The 16,545-nt window shown below is 44.9% G+C and overlaps 1 protein-coding gene across 1 annotated transcript in view; it reads right to left on the minus strand.

Annotated features, from left to right (window-relative positions):
- Positions 1-8,584: 8,584 nt before the first annotated feature.
- eaf2 (ELL associated factor 2) overlaps positions 8,585-16,545 on the minus strand; it is a 43,081-nt gene continuing 35,120 nt past the window's right edge. The window contains exons 5-6 of the mRNA XM_067986758.1: positions 11,805-12,065; positions 8,585-10,277 (exon numbers count right to left, since the gene is read on the minus strand). Of these exons, the coding sequence (XP_067842859.1) occupies positions 10,231-10,277; positions 11,805-12,065 (308 nt within the window). The 3' untranslated portion in view covers positions 8,585-10,230. The remainder of the gene's footprint in view (positions 10,278-11,804; positions 12,066-16,545) is intronic.

Below are 16,545 nucleotides of genomic sequence, written 5' to 3' on the forward strand. Positions count from 1 at the left end.
GGCTGGAACCTGAATATTCAAGGGTACTTGACATTTCGGAAGGACAGGAAGCCAGGAAAAGGTGGAGGGGTAGCTCTGTTAATTAAGGATGACATGAGTATAATAGAGGGAAATGACCTTAGTTCTAAAGACAAAGATGTAGAATCAGTTTGGGTAGAGATAAGCAATAGTAAAGGCAAGAAGTCACTTGTGGGAGTAGTTTATAGGCCCCCTAATAGTAACCACACTGTAGGACAGTGAACACAGGAAGAAATAATGGGGGCTTCTGAGAAAGGAACAGCGATAATCATGGGTGATTTTAATCTACATATAGATTGGAAGAATCTGATTGGCAAAGGTAGCCTGGAAGATGAGTTCATAGGGTGCTTTCCGGACAGTTTTTTAGAGCAGCACGTTCTAGTGCCAACCAGAGAGCAGGTTATTCTAGATCTGGGAATGTATAATGCGACAGGATTAATTAATGGCCTCATTGTAAAGGAGCTTCTAGGTAGCAGTGATCACAATATGATTGAATTTCGCATTCAGTTTGAGGGAGAGAAGAGTAAGTCTAAGACTAGTGTTTTAAACTTAAATAAGGGCAATTATGAGGGCATGAAGACAGAGCTGGCTAAAGTGAACTGGGAAGTTAGGTTAAGGGATAGGTCAGCAGAGATATAGTGGCAGACATTTAATGAGATATTTCCAAACACTCAGCAAAGGGCCTGTTTCCATGTGGTAAACTTCTATGATTCTATGATTCTATACATTCCAGTGAGAGAGAAAGCCTCTAGGGGAAGAACGTACCAGGCGTGGCTAACTAAGGAATTTAAAGATAGTATCAAATTGAAAGAAAAAGCATACAATTCTGCCAAGATTAGTGGCAGTTCAGAAGATTGGACAGAATATAAAAAACAGCAAAGAATGACTAAAAGAATAATAAGGAGGGAGAAATTAGAGTAGAAGAGAAAGCTAGCTAGAAATATAAAAACAGATAGTAAGACTTTCTACAGGTATTTAGAAAGGAAAAGAGTAAGTAAAGTGAGTGTTGGTCCTCTAGAGAGTGAGTCTGGGGAATTAATAATGGAGAATAAGGAAATGGCAGATGAATTGAACAGATATTTTGCATCCGTCTTCACTGTAGAGGATACAAATAACATGCCAAAAATAATTGTGAATCAAGAGGTGAAAGGGAGGGAGGAAGTTAAAACATTCAGAATCACCGGGGAAAGGGTTCTGAAAAAAATATTAGAACTAAAAGCTGACAAGTCCCCAGGTCCTGATGGACTTTATCCTAGGGTCTTAAAAGAAGTGGCTGCAGAGATAGTAGATGTATTGGTATTAATTTTCCAAAATTCCCTAGATTGTGGAAGGTTCCCATCAGATTGGAAAATAGTGAATGTAATTCCTCTATTTAAGAAAGGAGGGAGACAGAAAGCAGGAAACTACAGGCCAGTTAGCTTAACATGTGTCATAGGAAAAATGCTAGAATCTATTATTAAGGAGGTTATAGCAGGGCACTTAGCAAATCTCAATGCAATCAGGCAGAGTCAACACGGCTTTGTGAAAGGGAAATCGTGTTTGACTAATTTATTAGAGTTCTTTGAGGAAGTAACAAGCAACGTGGATAAAGGGGATCTTGTGGATGTGGTGTACTTGGATTTCCAGAAGGCTTTTGACAAGGTACCACATCAAAGGCTACTACACAAAATAAGAGCTCATAGTGTAAGGTGTAACATATTAGCATGGATAAAGAATTGGTTAGCTAACAGGAAACAGAGAGTAGGCATAAATGGGTCATTTTCAGGTTGGCAAGTTGTAACAAGTGGAGTGCCACAGGGATCAGTGCTTGGGCCTCAACTATTTACAATCTATATCAAGGACTTGGATGAAGGGACCGAATGTATAGTTGCTAAATTTGCTGATGACACAAATGTAGGTAGGAAAGTAAGTTGTGAAGCGGACATAAGGAGTCTGCAAAGGGATATAGATAGGTTAAGTGAGTGGGCAAAAATTTGGCAGATGGAGTATAATGTGGGAAAATGTGAACTTGTTGACTTTGGCAGGAGGAATAGAAAAGCAGTATATTATTTAAAAGGAGAGAGATTGCAGTACTCTGAGGTACAGAGGGATCTATCTGGGTGTCCTAGTACATGAATCACAAAAAGTTAGTATGCAGGTACAGCAAGTGATTAGGAAGGCAAATGGAATGTTGTCATTTATTGCAAGGGGAATGGAATATAAAAGTAGATATATTTTGCTACGGTTATACAGGGCATTGGTGAGACCACACCTAGAATACTGTGTGCAGTTTTGGTCTCCTTATTTAAGGAAGGACATAATTGCTTTGGAGGCGGTTCAGAGAAGGTTCACTCAACTGATTCCTGGGACGAGGGGGTTATCTTGTGAGGAAAGGTTAGACAAGTTGGGCCTGTATACACTGGAGTTTAGAAGAATGAGAGGTGATCTTATTGAAACATATAAGATCCTGAGGGGACTAGAAGGGTTAAATGCTGAGAGGATGTTTCCCCTTGTGGGAGAGACTAGAACTAGGGGCCACAGTTTAAAAATAAGGGGTCTCCCATTTAAGACGGGGATGAGGAGAAACTTTTTCTCTGAGGGTCGTGAGTCTGAGAAATTTTCTTCTCCAGAGAGCGGTGGAGGCAGGGTCATTGAATATTTTTAAGGCTGAGTTAGATAGATTCCTGATTAACAAGAGAGTCAAAGGTTATAGTAGGTAGACGGGAAAGTAGGGTTGAGGTCACAATCAGGTCGGCCATGATCTTATCAAATGGCAGAGCAGGCTCGAGGGGCCGAATGGCCAATTCCTACTCTTAATTCGTATGTTCGTAGAAAGTGCAGGGTTGAAATTAAAAAGGAAATTGGGAAAGCAAAAAGAGGACATGAAAAAATACTGGCAAGTAATAATGTAATAATAATTACATAAAGAGTGTAGAAGCAGAAGATGTGGGTATGTTTCTTAATGAAAACTTTGCATCTGTCTTCACAAAAGAAGGGGACGATGCAGAGATTGTAGTTAAGGAGGAGGAGTGTGAAATATTGGATGAGATAAACATAGTGAGAGAGGAAGTATTAAAGGGAATTAGCATCTTTGAAAGTAGATAAATTACCAGGCCCAGTTGAAATGTATCCCAGGCTGCCAAGAGAAGCAAGGGAGGAAATAGGGGAGGCTCTGACCATCATTTTCCAATCCTCCCTGGCTACAGGCGTGGTGCTGGAGGATTGGAGGACTGCTAACATCGTTGTTTAAAAAGAGAGAAAGACATCGACCGAGTAATTATAGGCCAGTCAGTCTAACCTCAATGGTGGGCAAATTATTGGAATCGATTCTGAGGGACAGCATAAATTGTCATTTGGAAAGGCACGAGTTAATCAGGGACAGTCAGCTTTCCCTTGGGTCCCATGGGCTTGTACTTTTTTGACCAGTCTGCCATGTGGGACCTTGTCAAAAGCCTTGCTAAAATCCATGTAGACTACATCAAACGCACTACCCCTCATCGACCCTCCTTGTTACCTCCTCAAAGAATTCAAACAAGTTAGTCAGACATGACCTTCCCTTAACAAATCCATGCTGACCGTCCTTGATTAACTAAGAGAATCGATTGCAGGTGATTCTCTGGCTACGACTGGATAGATAAGAATGGATTCAGGTGAGCGCAGTCCCACCTAGCTGGACGATGGAGGAGAGGCATTGGAGGAGGATGGTGTGGTCAACCGTGACAAAGGCTGCAGACAGGTCGAGAAGGATGAGGAGAGATAGTTTACCGCGGTCACATTCACATAGGATGTCATTTGTGACATAGATAAAGGCCGTTTCAGTACCGTGGCAGGTGTGGAAACTTGACTGAGGGGGGATTCAAACATGTGGGAAAGAAGGGCACGGATTTGGGAGGCGACAACAGGTTCAGGGACTTTGGAGAGGAAAGGGAGGTTGGAGATGGGGGTGGTAGTCTGCTAGGACAGAGGGATAAAGGGTGGGTTTTTTGATGAGGGGGGGTGATGAAGGCAGGTTTAAAGGGTCAACACCTGAGGAGAGGGAACCATTCACAAAATCAGCTAACGTGGGGGCCCAGGAAGGGAAGCTGGGTGGTCAGCAGTTTGGTAAGAATAGGGTCTCATGGTCAAGATGAGCTCGGAGAGTGCATGAGGGGAGATAGGAGAGAAACTAGAGAAAGATGTATGTTCAGGGCTAGGGCGGGGGGGAAACCGTAGGAGAAGTTTCGCTTGGTGGGCTTGGGGATGGGAGGGAAGCGGCAGAGGCAGCTGAACTGATGGTCTCAATCTTAGTGACAAAGTAGTCCGTGAGCTCCTCGCATTTGTTGTTGGAGGTGAGGGTGGAGGAGGCAGGGGGAGAGGTTTAAGAAGATGGTTTGTAATGGAGAAGAGAAGCCGGGGGTCATCGCTGAATTCCAGGGTGATCCTGGAATAGTGAGCAGTTTTGGCAGAGAACAGGACCTGATAGTGCTTTATGTGATCCAGCCAGATCTGGCGACGGATGGCTAAACCAGCTGTCTGCCATAAACGTTCTAGTCTGCGTCTCTTGGACTTAAGGGAGTAGAGATGAGGGCTGTACCAGGGGAAACAACCGGGCTGAGAGAGTAATGGTTTTAATGGGGACGAGGGCATCAAAGGTGGAGGTGAGGGTGTGATTGAGTAGATTGGTAGCTGCAGAAATGTTTTGGTGAATGGAAGGCCAAAGGCTAGACAGTTGGGAATTTGAAAGTGACTTGGGGGAGAGTTTGATCCAGGTCTAAGTGGGGGGGGGGGAGGAAGAGGAGGAGAGTTTTATTCAGGTCTGGGGGGGAGGAGGGGAGGAGGAGAGTTTGATCCAGGTCTGGGGGGGGAGGAGGAGAGTTTGATCCAGGTCTGGGGGGGAGGAGGAGAGTTTGATCCAGGTCTGGCGGGGGGTGGGGGGGGGAGTGGGAGGAGGAGAGTTTGATCCAGTTCTAAGGGTGGAGAGGAGGAGGAGGAGAGTTTGATCCAGGTCTAAGTGGGGTGGGGGGAGGAGGAGAGCTTGATCCAGATCTGGGGTGGGGGGGGAGGAGGAGAGCTTGATCCAGATCTGGGGTGGGGGGGGGGAGGAGGAGAGCTTGATCCAGATCTAACAGTGAGGGGGAGAGGAGGAGGAAAGCGTGATTCATTTCTCTTCCCCCCCCGCCCCGGATCACATTCACACCCCCCTCCCTCCCGCTTCTCCCCGTCCTCCGGGCTCTGCTCTCCTCCCCCCTTATAACTACCAGCTTCGGCTGCATTTTTGGCTCTCAGCCTCTGGCCCTCACTTTTAGTGAATGACAGAATATGCGCATGCACGTCCCGACTCACTCAGGGCCCGAGTGCCCATGCGCTAGTCCCTGGTGCTCGTCACAGCTTTGGGAAATTGAATCTTTATGCAAATACTAAATCACATCTTTCTCAGAAACAGGTTTGACAAAATGAGAGAAGATGCGGGCACTGAGATGTTCCTGCTGAATCTGGAGTGCAGTTCTTTCATTGAAAGAAAAGAAAGAAACCTTTATTTGTATAGTGCTGAGCACCGCCTCAGGCTGTCCCAAAGCACTTTACAGCCCATGAAGTATTTTTGAAGTATAGTCACTGTTGTAATGTAGATGGTAGTCATGATGTGGAGATGCCGGTGATGGACTGGGGTTGACAATTGTAAACAATTTTACAACACCAAGTTATAGTCCAGCAATTTTATTTTAAATTCACAAGCTTTCGGAGACTTCCTCCTTCCTGAACATTTACCTGAGGAAGGAGGAAGTCTCCGAAAGCTTGTGAATTTAAAATAAAATTGCTGGACTATAACTTGGTGTTGTAAAATTGTTTACAGTTGTAATGTAGGCAACACAGCGGAAATGTTCGCACAGAAAGGTCTCAGTGGGTAGCATTCTCACCTGAGTCAGAAGGTTAAGGGTTCATGTCCCACTGCAGAGACTTGAGCACAAAATCTAGGCTGACACTTCATTGCAGTACTGAGGGAGTGCTACAGTGTCGGCGGTGCAGTCTTTTGGACGAGACGTTAAACCGAGGTCCTGTCTGCTGTCTCAGGTGGATGTAAAATATCCCATGACACGATTTGAACAAGAGCAGGGGAGTTCTTTGCTGTTTTTAGGACCTTGCTGTGCGCAAATTGGCTGCAGCGTTTCCTACATTACAATGGTGACTACACTTCAAATGGCTGTAAAGCGCTTCGGGACGTCCTGAGGTCACGAAAGGTGCTGTATAAATGCAAGACTACCTGTTCATTCACCTTCCTTCCGCTGAGCTTTATTCCATACCCCCTTGTCATTCTTGGGGCCGTGTTAAACAGATTCTCAATAAAGAAAAAAAGAAACTGCAAGAGGTTTTGATACTGTTAAGGATCTTGAATCCCTCGCTAAGATCCCCCCTTAATCTTCTCTTTTGTCGTCTCTCCTTGTATCTCAGCTGTCTGACGCGAGGTATCAGATAGGTGGCTCTTTGCTGCAACTTTTCCAGTTCCATGATGTCCTTCTTATAATATGGTGACCAGAGCTGCACACACAACTGCAGATGGGGGATGAGCCAATGCCCTGTATAGGCTCATCCCCCATAAGCTGATGATTGGTGTTGTAAAATTGTTTACAATTGTCAACCCCAGTCCATCACTGGCATCTCCACATCCTGTATAGGCTCAGCATCACTCCTTACGATTTGAGATTTGGGACATCCTGAGGTCGTGAAAGGCACTGCATAAATGCAAGCTCTTTCTTTCGCTTCCACCCGCCATTAAACTCAAGGTCCTATTTGCCATAGTTACCACTGTCGCACACAGTGCAGATGGTTTCAACACTCTTGTCTGCTAGAGAATGGATGTTCTTACTTACAAATTACCCCTCAAAATAATAGGGTTCAAAACATTACAGGTAGATATTCACAGATTTATTAAGCTGATGATAAGCGTATGTTTAATTAATGTCAATTAATAGCTAACAGCAGCACTTACGGCAAAAACCATGTGAGTTTACCAGAGAATCCACATACATTAACAGCAAAGTTATAGGTTCAAGGCTGATCAGGCCCCATCGAATTCTGAACTCTCATCCAGCAACCATACTTTTATATTTTTATATGCTTCAGCAGTACCTAATCTTCCTTTCACGTTCCTTATCAATGACTTCAGTTTTACAAATTCTGATTGATAAGTCCGTAACAAAGGGGATAATTAAACCGCTAGTGAGATCAGCTACAATTGAAAAGTTGCTGGACAAAGTTAACATAAAGACATTAATATGAAGAGAAATTAATACCAGTCCCATCTGACTAACCCTTCGCTAACATGTCCACCACTTCTCACAATTCCGTTTCCTCTGCTATATTCAGTAGACAAAACTTATCGCTGATGGGTTTATTCTCTTTCTCCAATTCCATCCCTTTACACTTGCCAACATTGAATTTCATTTGTCATTTCTCAGTTCAGCTTCCTAATCCATCTAGCTCCCACTGCACCCAATCAGCCCCGCCATCCTTGGTGTCATCAGCAAATTGAGAATTTTGTCTCTATCCCCACTTCTGAACCATTGATATACACGAGTAGCAAGGGTCCCAGCACTGATCCTCGGGGTGCACCACTAGTCACTTCGAGCCACTCTGACGCAGCTCCATGCTGGACTACTCTGAAGTGGAGTGGAAACTGGCTGCATCAAGGAGACAACGACTGCCCACCTATTCCACTTTATGGGCTAATCCCCTCTACAGTACCTTGAACAATAATAACTTGCATTTATACAGCACTCTTTAATGTAGTAAAATGTCCCAAGGTGCTTCACAGGAGCGTTATCAAATAAAATCTGACTCTGAGCCACATAAGGAGACATTAGAACATTAGAGGGAATTCCAGAGCTTAGGGCCTAGGCAGCTGAAGGCATGTCCGCCAATGGTGGAGCAATGAAAGTCAGGGATGCGCAAGAGGCCAGAACTGGAGGAGCGCAGAGATCTCGGAGGGTTGTGGGGCTGGAGGAGGTTACAGAGATAGGGAGGAGGTGAGGACAGTTGAGACATCGCCAATTGAAGGGATTCGCAAAATTTCACATGTTCCCCCCACCCCGAAGATTTATTGGAGTTATTAAAGAAACCCTGGTGTGACTGTTTTAAAAAATCCAAGGTCTCTCAAAATGGCTGCAGTCAGACACATGGCCGAGGACCGGCAGATTTGAAATTGCATTCTCAACAACTTGGCAGGCTTCGTGTCTCAGACAGGTTTCTTTAAACAATGCAGCTGCATTCTAGCCCTGAGGCAAGCTATCAACATGGCCGGCCAACACATCAAAATTCGAGCAGGAAGTGATCGCCGGACAAAAGGTGAACCATCAAATGGGAATCGGATAAATACTTGAAAAGGTAAAAATTAGCAGGGCTGTGGAGAAAGGGCCAGGGGAGTGAGACTAATTGGATTGTTGTTTCAACCAGCCCGTACAGGCACGATGGGCCTCCTTCTGTGCTGTATGATTCTATGATTCATTAGCCCACAATAAAAGTCCATCAGTCATGCACCTGTAAACCTTTGGTGAACCCAATAGTGGCATACGAGCTGAAACAGAAGAGGCAAAGAAAATCGCAAACCCATAAGCACAGGCTCCAAAGATTTTATTTCTGATAAATGTCACGCAATTACATTCTTGAAATTCAAGTACTGCAGAAAACAAGTCTCTTGTCTCAAAGAAAAATCTAGAAACAGCCACGAAAACAAAGCAAACCCCACCCCCTGACATGACCATGGTGCTGCCCCGACGTTTGGTGAAATGCTGAGGCACTTCCTTGGCTTTTATCGGGGTAAATCTGTCTTCTCCGTTCTAGCGAGTAAACGCTGTTGATTAAATCCTCGCAACGCTCAGACCCTTCTGTGATTGACAGCAAAGGAGGGATCCTGCGACCTAAGGCAGACAAAATGTTTGGGCTAGACAACCAACCAGTCATTTAACTTCAAAGCAATTTGATCGTGTGAAATGTTTGAGATTTGAGATGATGCAACTGGAAGAGTCAGGAGGTTGTAGAATTGTGAGTGGGTGAGTGGGGGGTGTGGTCGGGGAAAAGGAATGGAAGGATTTTCACTACCCTTTACAAACACCGCTTTGCATTTCCTTTGCTGTCAATCGCAGATGGGTCTGAGAGTTGCAAGGAATGCATCAACAGCGTTCACTAGCTACAGCAGAGAAGATGCTCGTAACCGATAAGAGCAGAGGGAGTGCCTCAGCATTTCAAACGGCAGGGCACCACCAGGGTCATTTTTTCCCCTCGATTTCGCATCTCTGGTGGGGGAGCCTTTCCCACCGGGAGCACAGATCAGAAATTCGGGTGCGCACTTTTTTTTTCCTCCAACCTTGAATTAAATGGCAGAAAAATCCCACGCACAGTGAGTCCAAAGCACACTTCCAATGGGCAAGGAAAATTGCCCCCAAGTGCACAAAATATTGGATAGAAAGTAAAGGTGTTCTCTTCATTAAATATTTTACAAAATACATTTTAATACAAATCTAATCAGACCTGGAGCAAAGTTACACTGCAGAGAGAAAAAAAAATTAAATGCTTCTAACTTTACTGGTGCTATATGGTGGTCAAGGAGGGCCCAAAAGTGCTTTTGTAAAAGTTGCCATCGTTATTTTTTTTTAAATTTAAACTGATCACAGTGAAAACAGCCAAAAAAATTCGCCCATTTTTGGATTTTAAATTTTAAAAAAGTGCTTTAAGAGAAAACTCCGTGTAATTACAGATTTCCACCCTTAAATTTGTAAAACAAAATAGTTTGAAAATCCCTTGGCCAGATTACAGCAAAGTGTAATTGTGGTAATTGCAAGTGCCTTCCTTGATATTGCACAGTTGATTTAGTTAAGACATCAAGTATTTCTTCAGGCATCAGGAAACAGAACTGGAAACCATATAAAACAGGTCTGATAGGACATCAGCTAAATGTAGGACATCACTTAAATGTACTAGACTCACTCACCACCGTTTACACTGATTACTTCTTCGGACAGACAAGTTCTTGCAGTAGCCATTTCCTTGCTACAAAAGTTTTATTAAAATATATTTATCTGAATGGGCACACACACATACGCTCACTCAAAAACACCACCGCTACACAAGGGCCATTGTCTTCCTGTTCCTTCCTCCTCTTGGCATAGTTTTCAGTCTGCCACTGCTTTGCGGAGGCAGTTACTGTAAAGAGTTTGTGGTTTCATTAAGCTCTGCCTCCACCTTCACTAAACAAAGGCTTCTTCACTCATCGCTGTCACTTCCAGAGTCACTTAGCTGCAGGTCATTTCCTGAAGATTTAAGAATAAAAAAAGTGTATCACTAAAGAGAGTATCACTTTTACTCAAATAAAAACAGAAAATGCTGGAAACGCTCAGCTGTGTTTTTACTCCGCCTAGTTTGGATTAAACACCTCTCCAACCTCGAATGAGCAGATAGTCCAGGATCGAACCACAAACTGACAATAAACCCTAATCACCTCTCCTACCTCAACCTCCTTGTCCCGGTCCTTCATGCTCCCCCTTTCTCCTAAAAACTCCACCTCACCACCTCCTCCTGCCCTGCTCAACCTCCACCCCTCACTCAACCCTCTGCCCTCTCCACTGCCCCAAATCCTATCCCCCTCCACCTCTTCCCAACCTCTCCTCACCCTTTTCCTACCTCCTCCCCACCTTTCCTTTTTTTTTAAAAAAAAACTTTCCCTGCTCTACCTCTGCCCCACCCCATCTGCCTCCTCCCCACACCCACCCCCCCCCTCACACCTTGGTCCAGCTCAATTATCCCCACATCTCCCTTCTCTCTCTCCCCACCCTCTCATCTGCCCCTTCCTTCAATTCTCCCTCACCCTCTGACCCCGAATACTGCACTTAGTCTCGACTATCTGTGTGCAGCACCATGGGAGATTGACTGGTATATTATTAAAAATGCAGAGGGCATGTACTTCCTGTCCACAAACTTTATTTCCTATTTTTTGGTCACACTACTTTTCATAACCGGTTCGGTCAATATTTGCCATTCAATTTTGTTATGTCAGTTGTCACGATATAATTGCATGCTCTGACCACTAGGTGACTATCTAGAACACATTTCTGAAGTCTCTCTCCCAACTCAGTCGTCACCTTGGTGGCGGCAGGCAATTCCACCGGCTATTTACTCGCAGACATAAATAAGTGCGTTCACCAATGATTAGGCTCGCGATTGGACCCAAAATTCAGGCCCTGGACTGTGGCCCACAGCGACAACAATTCATCCTATGGCGCAGCCGATCATCTCAATCTACTCTCAATCACCCCAGCGCCAAGGGTAAACAATACAGGAGTACGATCTGATAGGTAGCCTTGGAGTTTTGCTTGGTTTACTTTTTGTACGGAAAGAGGAACCTTTCCTCAGGGGATTAACCGGATGGGGGATAAGCTCCTCAGGTGATCAAATGGGTGGCGTTGAGCTTGTGTTGGAGTAGATTGTACATAGCTTTTGGGAGGGCACTGGCTTGATGAGCCAAACTCTCTCGTTCCATACTTCACATGCTCCCTCCACCATGATCTGGAACATACAGTCACCAGTAATGTAATGTCACGTCACACACTTAACTGCAGACAGAAAGTATCCTCCAGTGGGACAGTACTGTCTTGTTACATTTCTTCTCTTGGAATAATTTCCAAACCCATCTAGTTAGCTAGATGGGTTTGGACATTATTCAGTGCTTGGATTCCAACTTGAGCCCCTGTAGGTAGCCAAAGTTATCCAACAAGGGCTTCCATCCCCTGAAATCTTAAAGCATTATTCTGTTAATGAAAGAGGAAAAGAAAATTACTTACGCAATGTATTCAGAGTCTCCTCGGGTCTGTTGTTAATGGCATCCACTGTTGATATGTGATGCTGAGGTGGTGAAGCTGCTATCAACGGCATTGAAAAAAGATGAGAGGAAGGCACTGAAGGGGGTGGAGCAGGCTTGTGTGTCTCATCCTCAGAATCACTGGAGCTTTCACTGCTCGAGGAAGAGGATGAAGAACCCTTGGAATCTGATGAACTATCTGATGTACTCAACTGGTCCATAGTGCCTACCTCTGCCATCAGCTCTATAAACAAAAGCAGAATATTTTTCATTTGAACGCAGATCAAATATGGAAATATTTGCAAATGCAAACATCTTTTGGATGAGATGTTAAGCTGACTGTTCAGGTGGACATAAAATAAGAGAGACTCCACAGCACTTTTTGAAAGATGAACCAGTACTTCTCAGTGTCCTGGCCCGCGTTACTCTTTAAACCCCATCACCAAGTTCAGATTTATTCATGTGTCTCACTTGCTGGTTTGTGTGGCCGTGCTTTGTGCAAATTGGCTCCTGCATCTATCTACATAAACAAAAGTGACTACAACCCAAAAGTAATTAATTGGCTCTGAAGTGCTTGGAAATGCCTCGTTGATGTGAAGAAGTGAGATATAAATGCAAGTTCGTTCTTTCTTTCTATATATGACTGAAGCTCTCCCCAGATGGTAGTCAAGGAAAACCACCTGATGTATTACTACGCCATAAAGACTAAAAGGTCTTAAGTTTAGTTCCCAGTCTGTAATGAGTGAGCTGCCATCACCCAGAGCTGCAGTTTGGACACTATACCTGACCTCAGTGGACCTGAGTTAGTAAAGGAGGGGGGGGGGTGGTGGAAAATCAGCCAGGGTTCCTGTTTCTGGTTCGTATCGGGTGAGAACAGGATCAGGATGGTGGAGAAATAGGATCAGGCTAAGCTGTGATGCCCTCCATGGTGGAACAGCATTAGGTTCAACTGTGATGCCCCTCATTGGTGAACAGCTCATTAACCCTCAGTGTCTAGGCTAAAACATGAAGGGATGGACACTTGAGCAAGATACGATAGAGCTGCAGGCGTCCACTAAAACATACACTAGCAAGAGTCAGCACCTTCAGTAGAGGAGGGGAGAAAATGGGCCGGGGAAAGAGATGAAAGAGAATGAATATTGATTATGGAAAGAGTCCAAAAGAGTGGTGAAATTTTGCATGGAAAGGACAGACTCAAATGGGTTAAATCAGCTTTATTCATTCCACACCTTATGATGTCTCAAAGAGTTCAAACAACAACACTTATTCACTTTGGAAGGAAGACTAGAAAAACAGAATTTTTTTTAAATGGTGAAAAACTATTAAATGTTGATGTTCAGAGAGACTTGGGTATCCTCGTACAGGAAACACAAAAAGTAAGTAAGCAATTAGGAAGGCAAATGGCATGTTGGCCTTTATTGCAAGGGGGTTGGAGTGCAAGAGTAAGGATGTCTTACTACAGTTATACAGGGCATTGGTGCGACTTCACCTGGAGTACTGCGTACAGTTTTGGTCGCCTTATCTAAGGACGGATATACTTGCCTTAGAGGAGATGCAACAAAGCTTAGATTAACTCCTGGGATGAGAGGATTGTCCTTTGAAGAGTGGTTGAGTAGAATGGGCCTATACTCTCAAGTTTAGAAGAATGAGAGGTGATCTCATTGAAACATAAAAGATTATGAGGGGGCTTGACAGGGTAGATGCTGAGATTGTTTCCCTTTGCTGGAGAGTCTATAACTAGAGAGCATAATCACAGGATACAGGGAGGGCCATTTAAGACTGAGATGAGGAGGAATTTCTTCACGCAGACGGCTATATGTCTTTGGAATTCTCTACCCCAGAGGGCTGCAGATGCTGAGTCGTTGAATATATTCAAGACTGAGATGGATAGATTTTTGGATTCTAGGAGAATCAAGGGATATGGGGATTGGGCAGCTGAAGACACGGCCGCCAATGGTGGAATGATTAAAATCGGGGACACACAAGAGGCAAGCATTGGAGGAGTGCTGAGATCTCAGAGGGTTGTAGGGCTGGAGGAGGTTATACAGATAGGGAGGGGCGAGGCCAGGGAGAAATTTGAAAACAAGGATGAGAATTTTGAAATTGAGGCATTCCCAGACCGGGAGCCAATGTAGGTCAGTGTAAGAATATGGTTTAAAGTCAAGCATGGTTAGGGAACGGAGTTTGTAGCGGGGACCAAGGGCAGTGGAGAGGTCAACGGAGGTGGTGGGGAGGTAGAGCTCGGTGTCAGTCTACATGTGGAACCTGAGGTCTTTTTGCATGATATCGTCGAGGAGCAGCATGTCGATGAGAAATAGGAGGGGGCCAAGGATAGATCCTTGGGGGGGGGTGGGGGGGGGTATCTACTTCAAACTTCTTCAGTGGTTAAGGTTTCATATGGCTAGGGATGGTTGGAATTCACTATTGAGCTTAAACTCAATTGTGTACTCTGAAAGCACTTCACTACTGGAGAGCAGCCACCGGGATCCAGCTCCATCTCATACCCTCCTTAACAACTTGACACTCAGAAGCAAAAGGTATCGCAGAACTACAAAAACACGGATCAACAAATCATCTTCAGGTTAAGGCCACTGGTTCCCTGCCTAATCAGGTCTTCATATCACAATGCAGAACCGAGACACCAGCACATGTCTCAAACGATATAAAAAGGGGGTGTAAGAACAGAGAGACCTAGGGGTATATGTGAACAGGTCGTTGAAGGTGGCAGGGCAGGTTGAGAAAGTGGTTCTAAAAGCATACAGGATCCTGGGCTTTATAAATAGAGGCATAGAGTACAAAAGCAAGGAGGTTATGATGAACCTTTATAAAACACTGGTTCGGCCACAACTGGAGTATTGTGTCCAGTTCTGAGCATTGCACTTTAGAAAGGATGTGAAGGCCTTAGAGAGGGTGCAGAAAAGATTTACTAGACTGGTTCCAGGGATGAGGGGCTTCAGTTACATGGATTGACTGGAGAAGCTGGGGTTGTTCTCCTTAGAGCAGAGAAGGTCATGATGAGATTTGATAGAGGTGTACAAAATCATGAGGGGTCTAGACAGAGTAGATAGAGTGAACCTAGGTCCCTAGTATAGTTAACATTTTCTAATTTCAACGTAATTTAAAAGGGGTAACTCAGCTAAGGCAAGTCATGGCAGCAGACCTCGCACCCGTGATATGCTCCTCCTGCAAGATGTGGGAAGTCATGGACACTACCAGTGTCCCTGCCGACCATGTGTGCGGGAAGTGTGTCCACCTGCAGCTACTGACCGATCGTATCTCGGAGCTGGAGCTGCGGGTGGACTCACTGTGGAGCATCCGCGATGCAGAGAAACTCGTGGATAGCACGTTTAGCGAGTTGGTCACACCGCAGGTAAAGGGTATACAGGCAGGAAGTGAATGGGTGACCACCAGGAAGAGTAAGAGATGCAGGCAGGTAGTGCAGGGGTCCCCTGTGTCCATCCCCCTCTCAAACAGATATGCCACTTTGGATGCTGTTGGGGGGGATGACTTATCAGGGGAAGGCAGCAGCAGCCAACTTCCTGGCACCACGGGTAGCTCTGCTGCACAGGCTGGGAGGAAAAAGAGTGGCAGAGCTATAGTGATAGGGGACTCAATTGTAAGGGGAATAGACAGGCGTTTCTGCGGCCGCAACCGAGACTCCAGGATGGTGTGTTGCCTCCCTGGTGCAAGGATCAAGGATGTCTCGGAGCGGCTACAGAACATTTTGGAGGGGGAGGGCGAACAGCCAGCTGTCGTGGTGCACATAGGCACCAACGATATAGGTAAAAAAGGGGATGAGGTCCTAAAAGCAGAATATAGGGAGTTAGGAGGTAAATTAAAAAATAGGACCTCAAAGGTAGTAATCTCAGGATTGCTGCCAGTGCCACGTGCTAGTCAGAGTAGAAATAGGAGGATATTTCAAATGAATACGTGGCTAGAGGAATGGTGCAAGGGGGAGGGATTCAAATTCCTGGGACACTGGAAACGGTTCTGGGGGAGGTGGGACCAGTACAAACCGGACGGTCTGCACCTGGGCAGGGCCGGGACCGCTGTCCTAGGAGGAGTGTTTGCTAGTGCTGTTGGGGAGGGTTTAAACTAAAGTGGCAGGGGGTTGGGAACCTGAGCAGGGAGAGAGAGGAAAGCGTAACAGGAAGGGACAGAAGGTATGGAGTAATAGGTAAAGTGTTAAAAAAGGAAAAAGCAGGAACTAAGCGTCACAAAACAGATTTGAAAGTTCTTTATCTGAATGCACGTAGCATTCGTAACAAAATGGACGAGTTAACGGCACAAATAACTACGTATGGGTATGATCTTGTGGCCATTACAGAAACATGGCTGCAGGGTGACAACGACTGGGAATTAAATATGCCAGGGTATTTAACAATCAGGAAGGACAGGCAGGAAGGAAGGGGAGGTGGGGTGGCTATGTTAATAAAGGAAGGAATCACTGTAATACAGAGAAATGATATTGGGACAAAGCATCAAGATAATGAAACAGTTTGGGTGGAGATAAGGAATAATAAGGGAAAAAAAACATTAGTGGGCGTAGTATATAGGCCTCCTAATAGTTGCAACTCTGCTGGAAGAAGTATTAATCAGGAGATAGTCGGGGCATGTAATAAGGGAACAGCCATAATTATGGGGGATTTTAATTATCATATTAACTGGACAAATCAAATTGGGCAGAGCAGCCTTGAGGACGAGTTCATTGAGTGCATCAGGGA

Source organism: Heptranchias perlo, chromosome 7 (assembly GCF_035084215.1).
Source record: "Heptranchias perlo isolate sHepPer1 chromosome 7, sHepPer1.hap1, whole genome shotgun sequence".
Lineage (NCBI taxonomy): Eukaryota > Metazoa > Chordata > Chondrichthyes > Hexanchiformes > Hexanchidae > Heptranchias > Heptranchias perlo.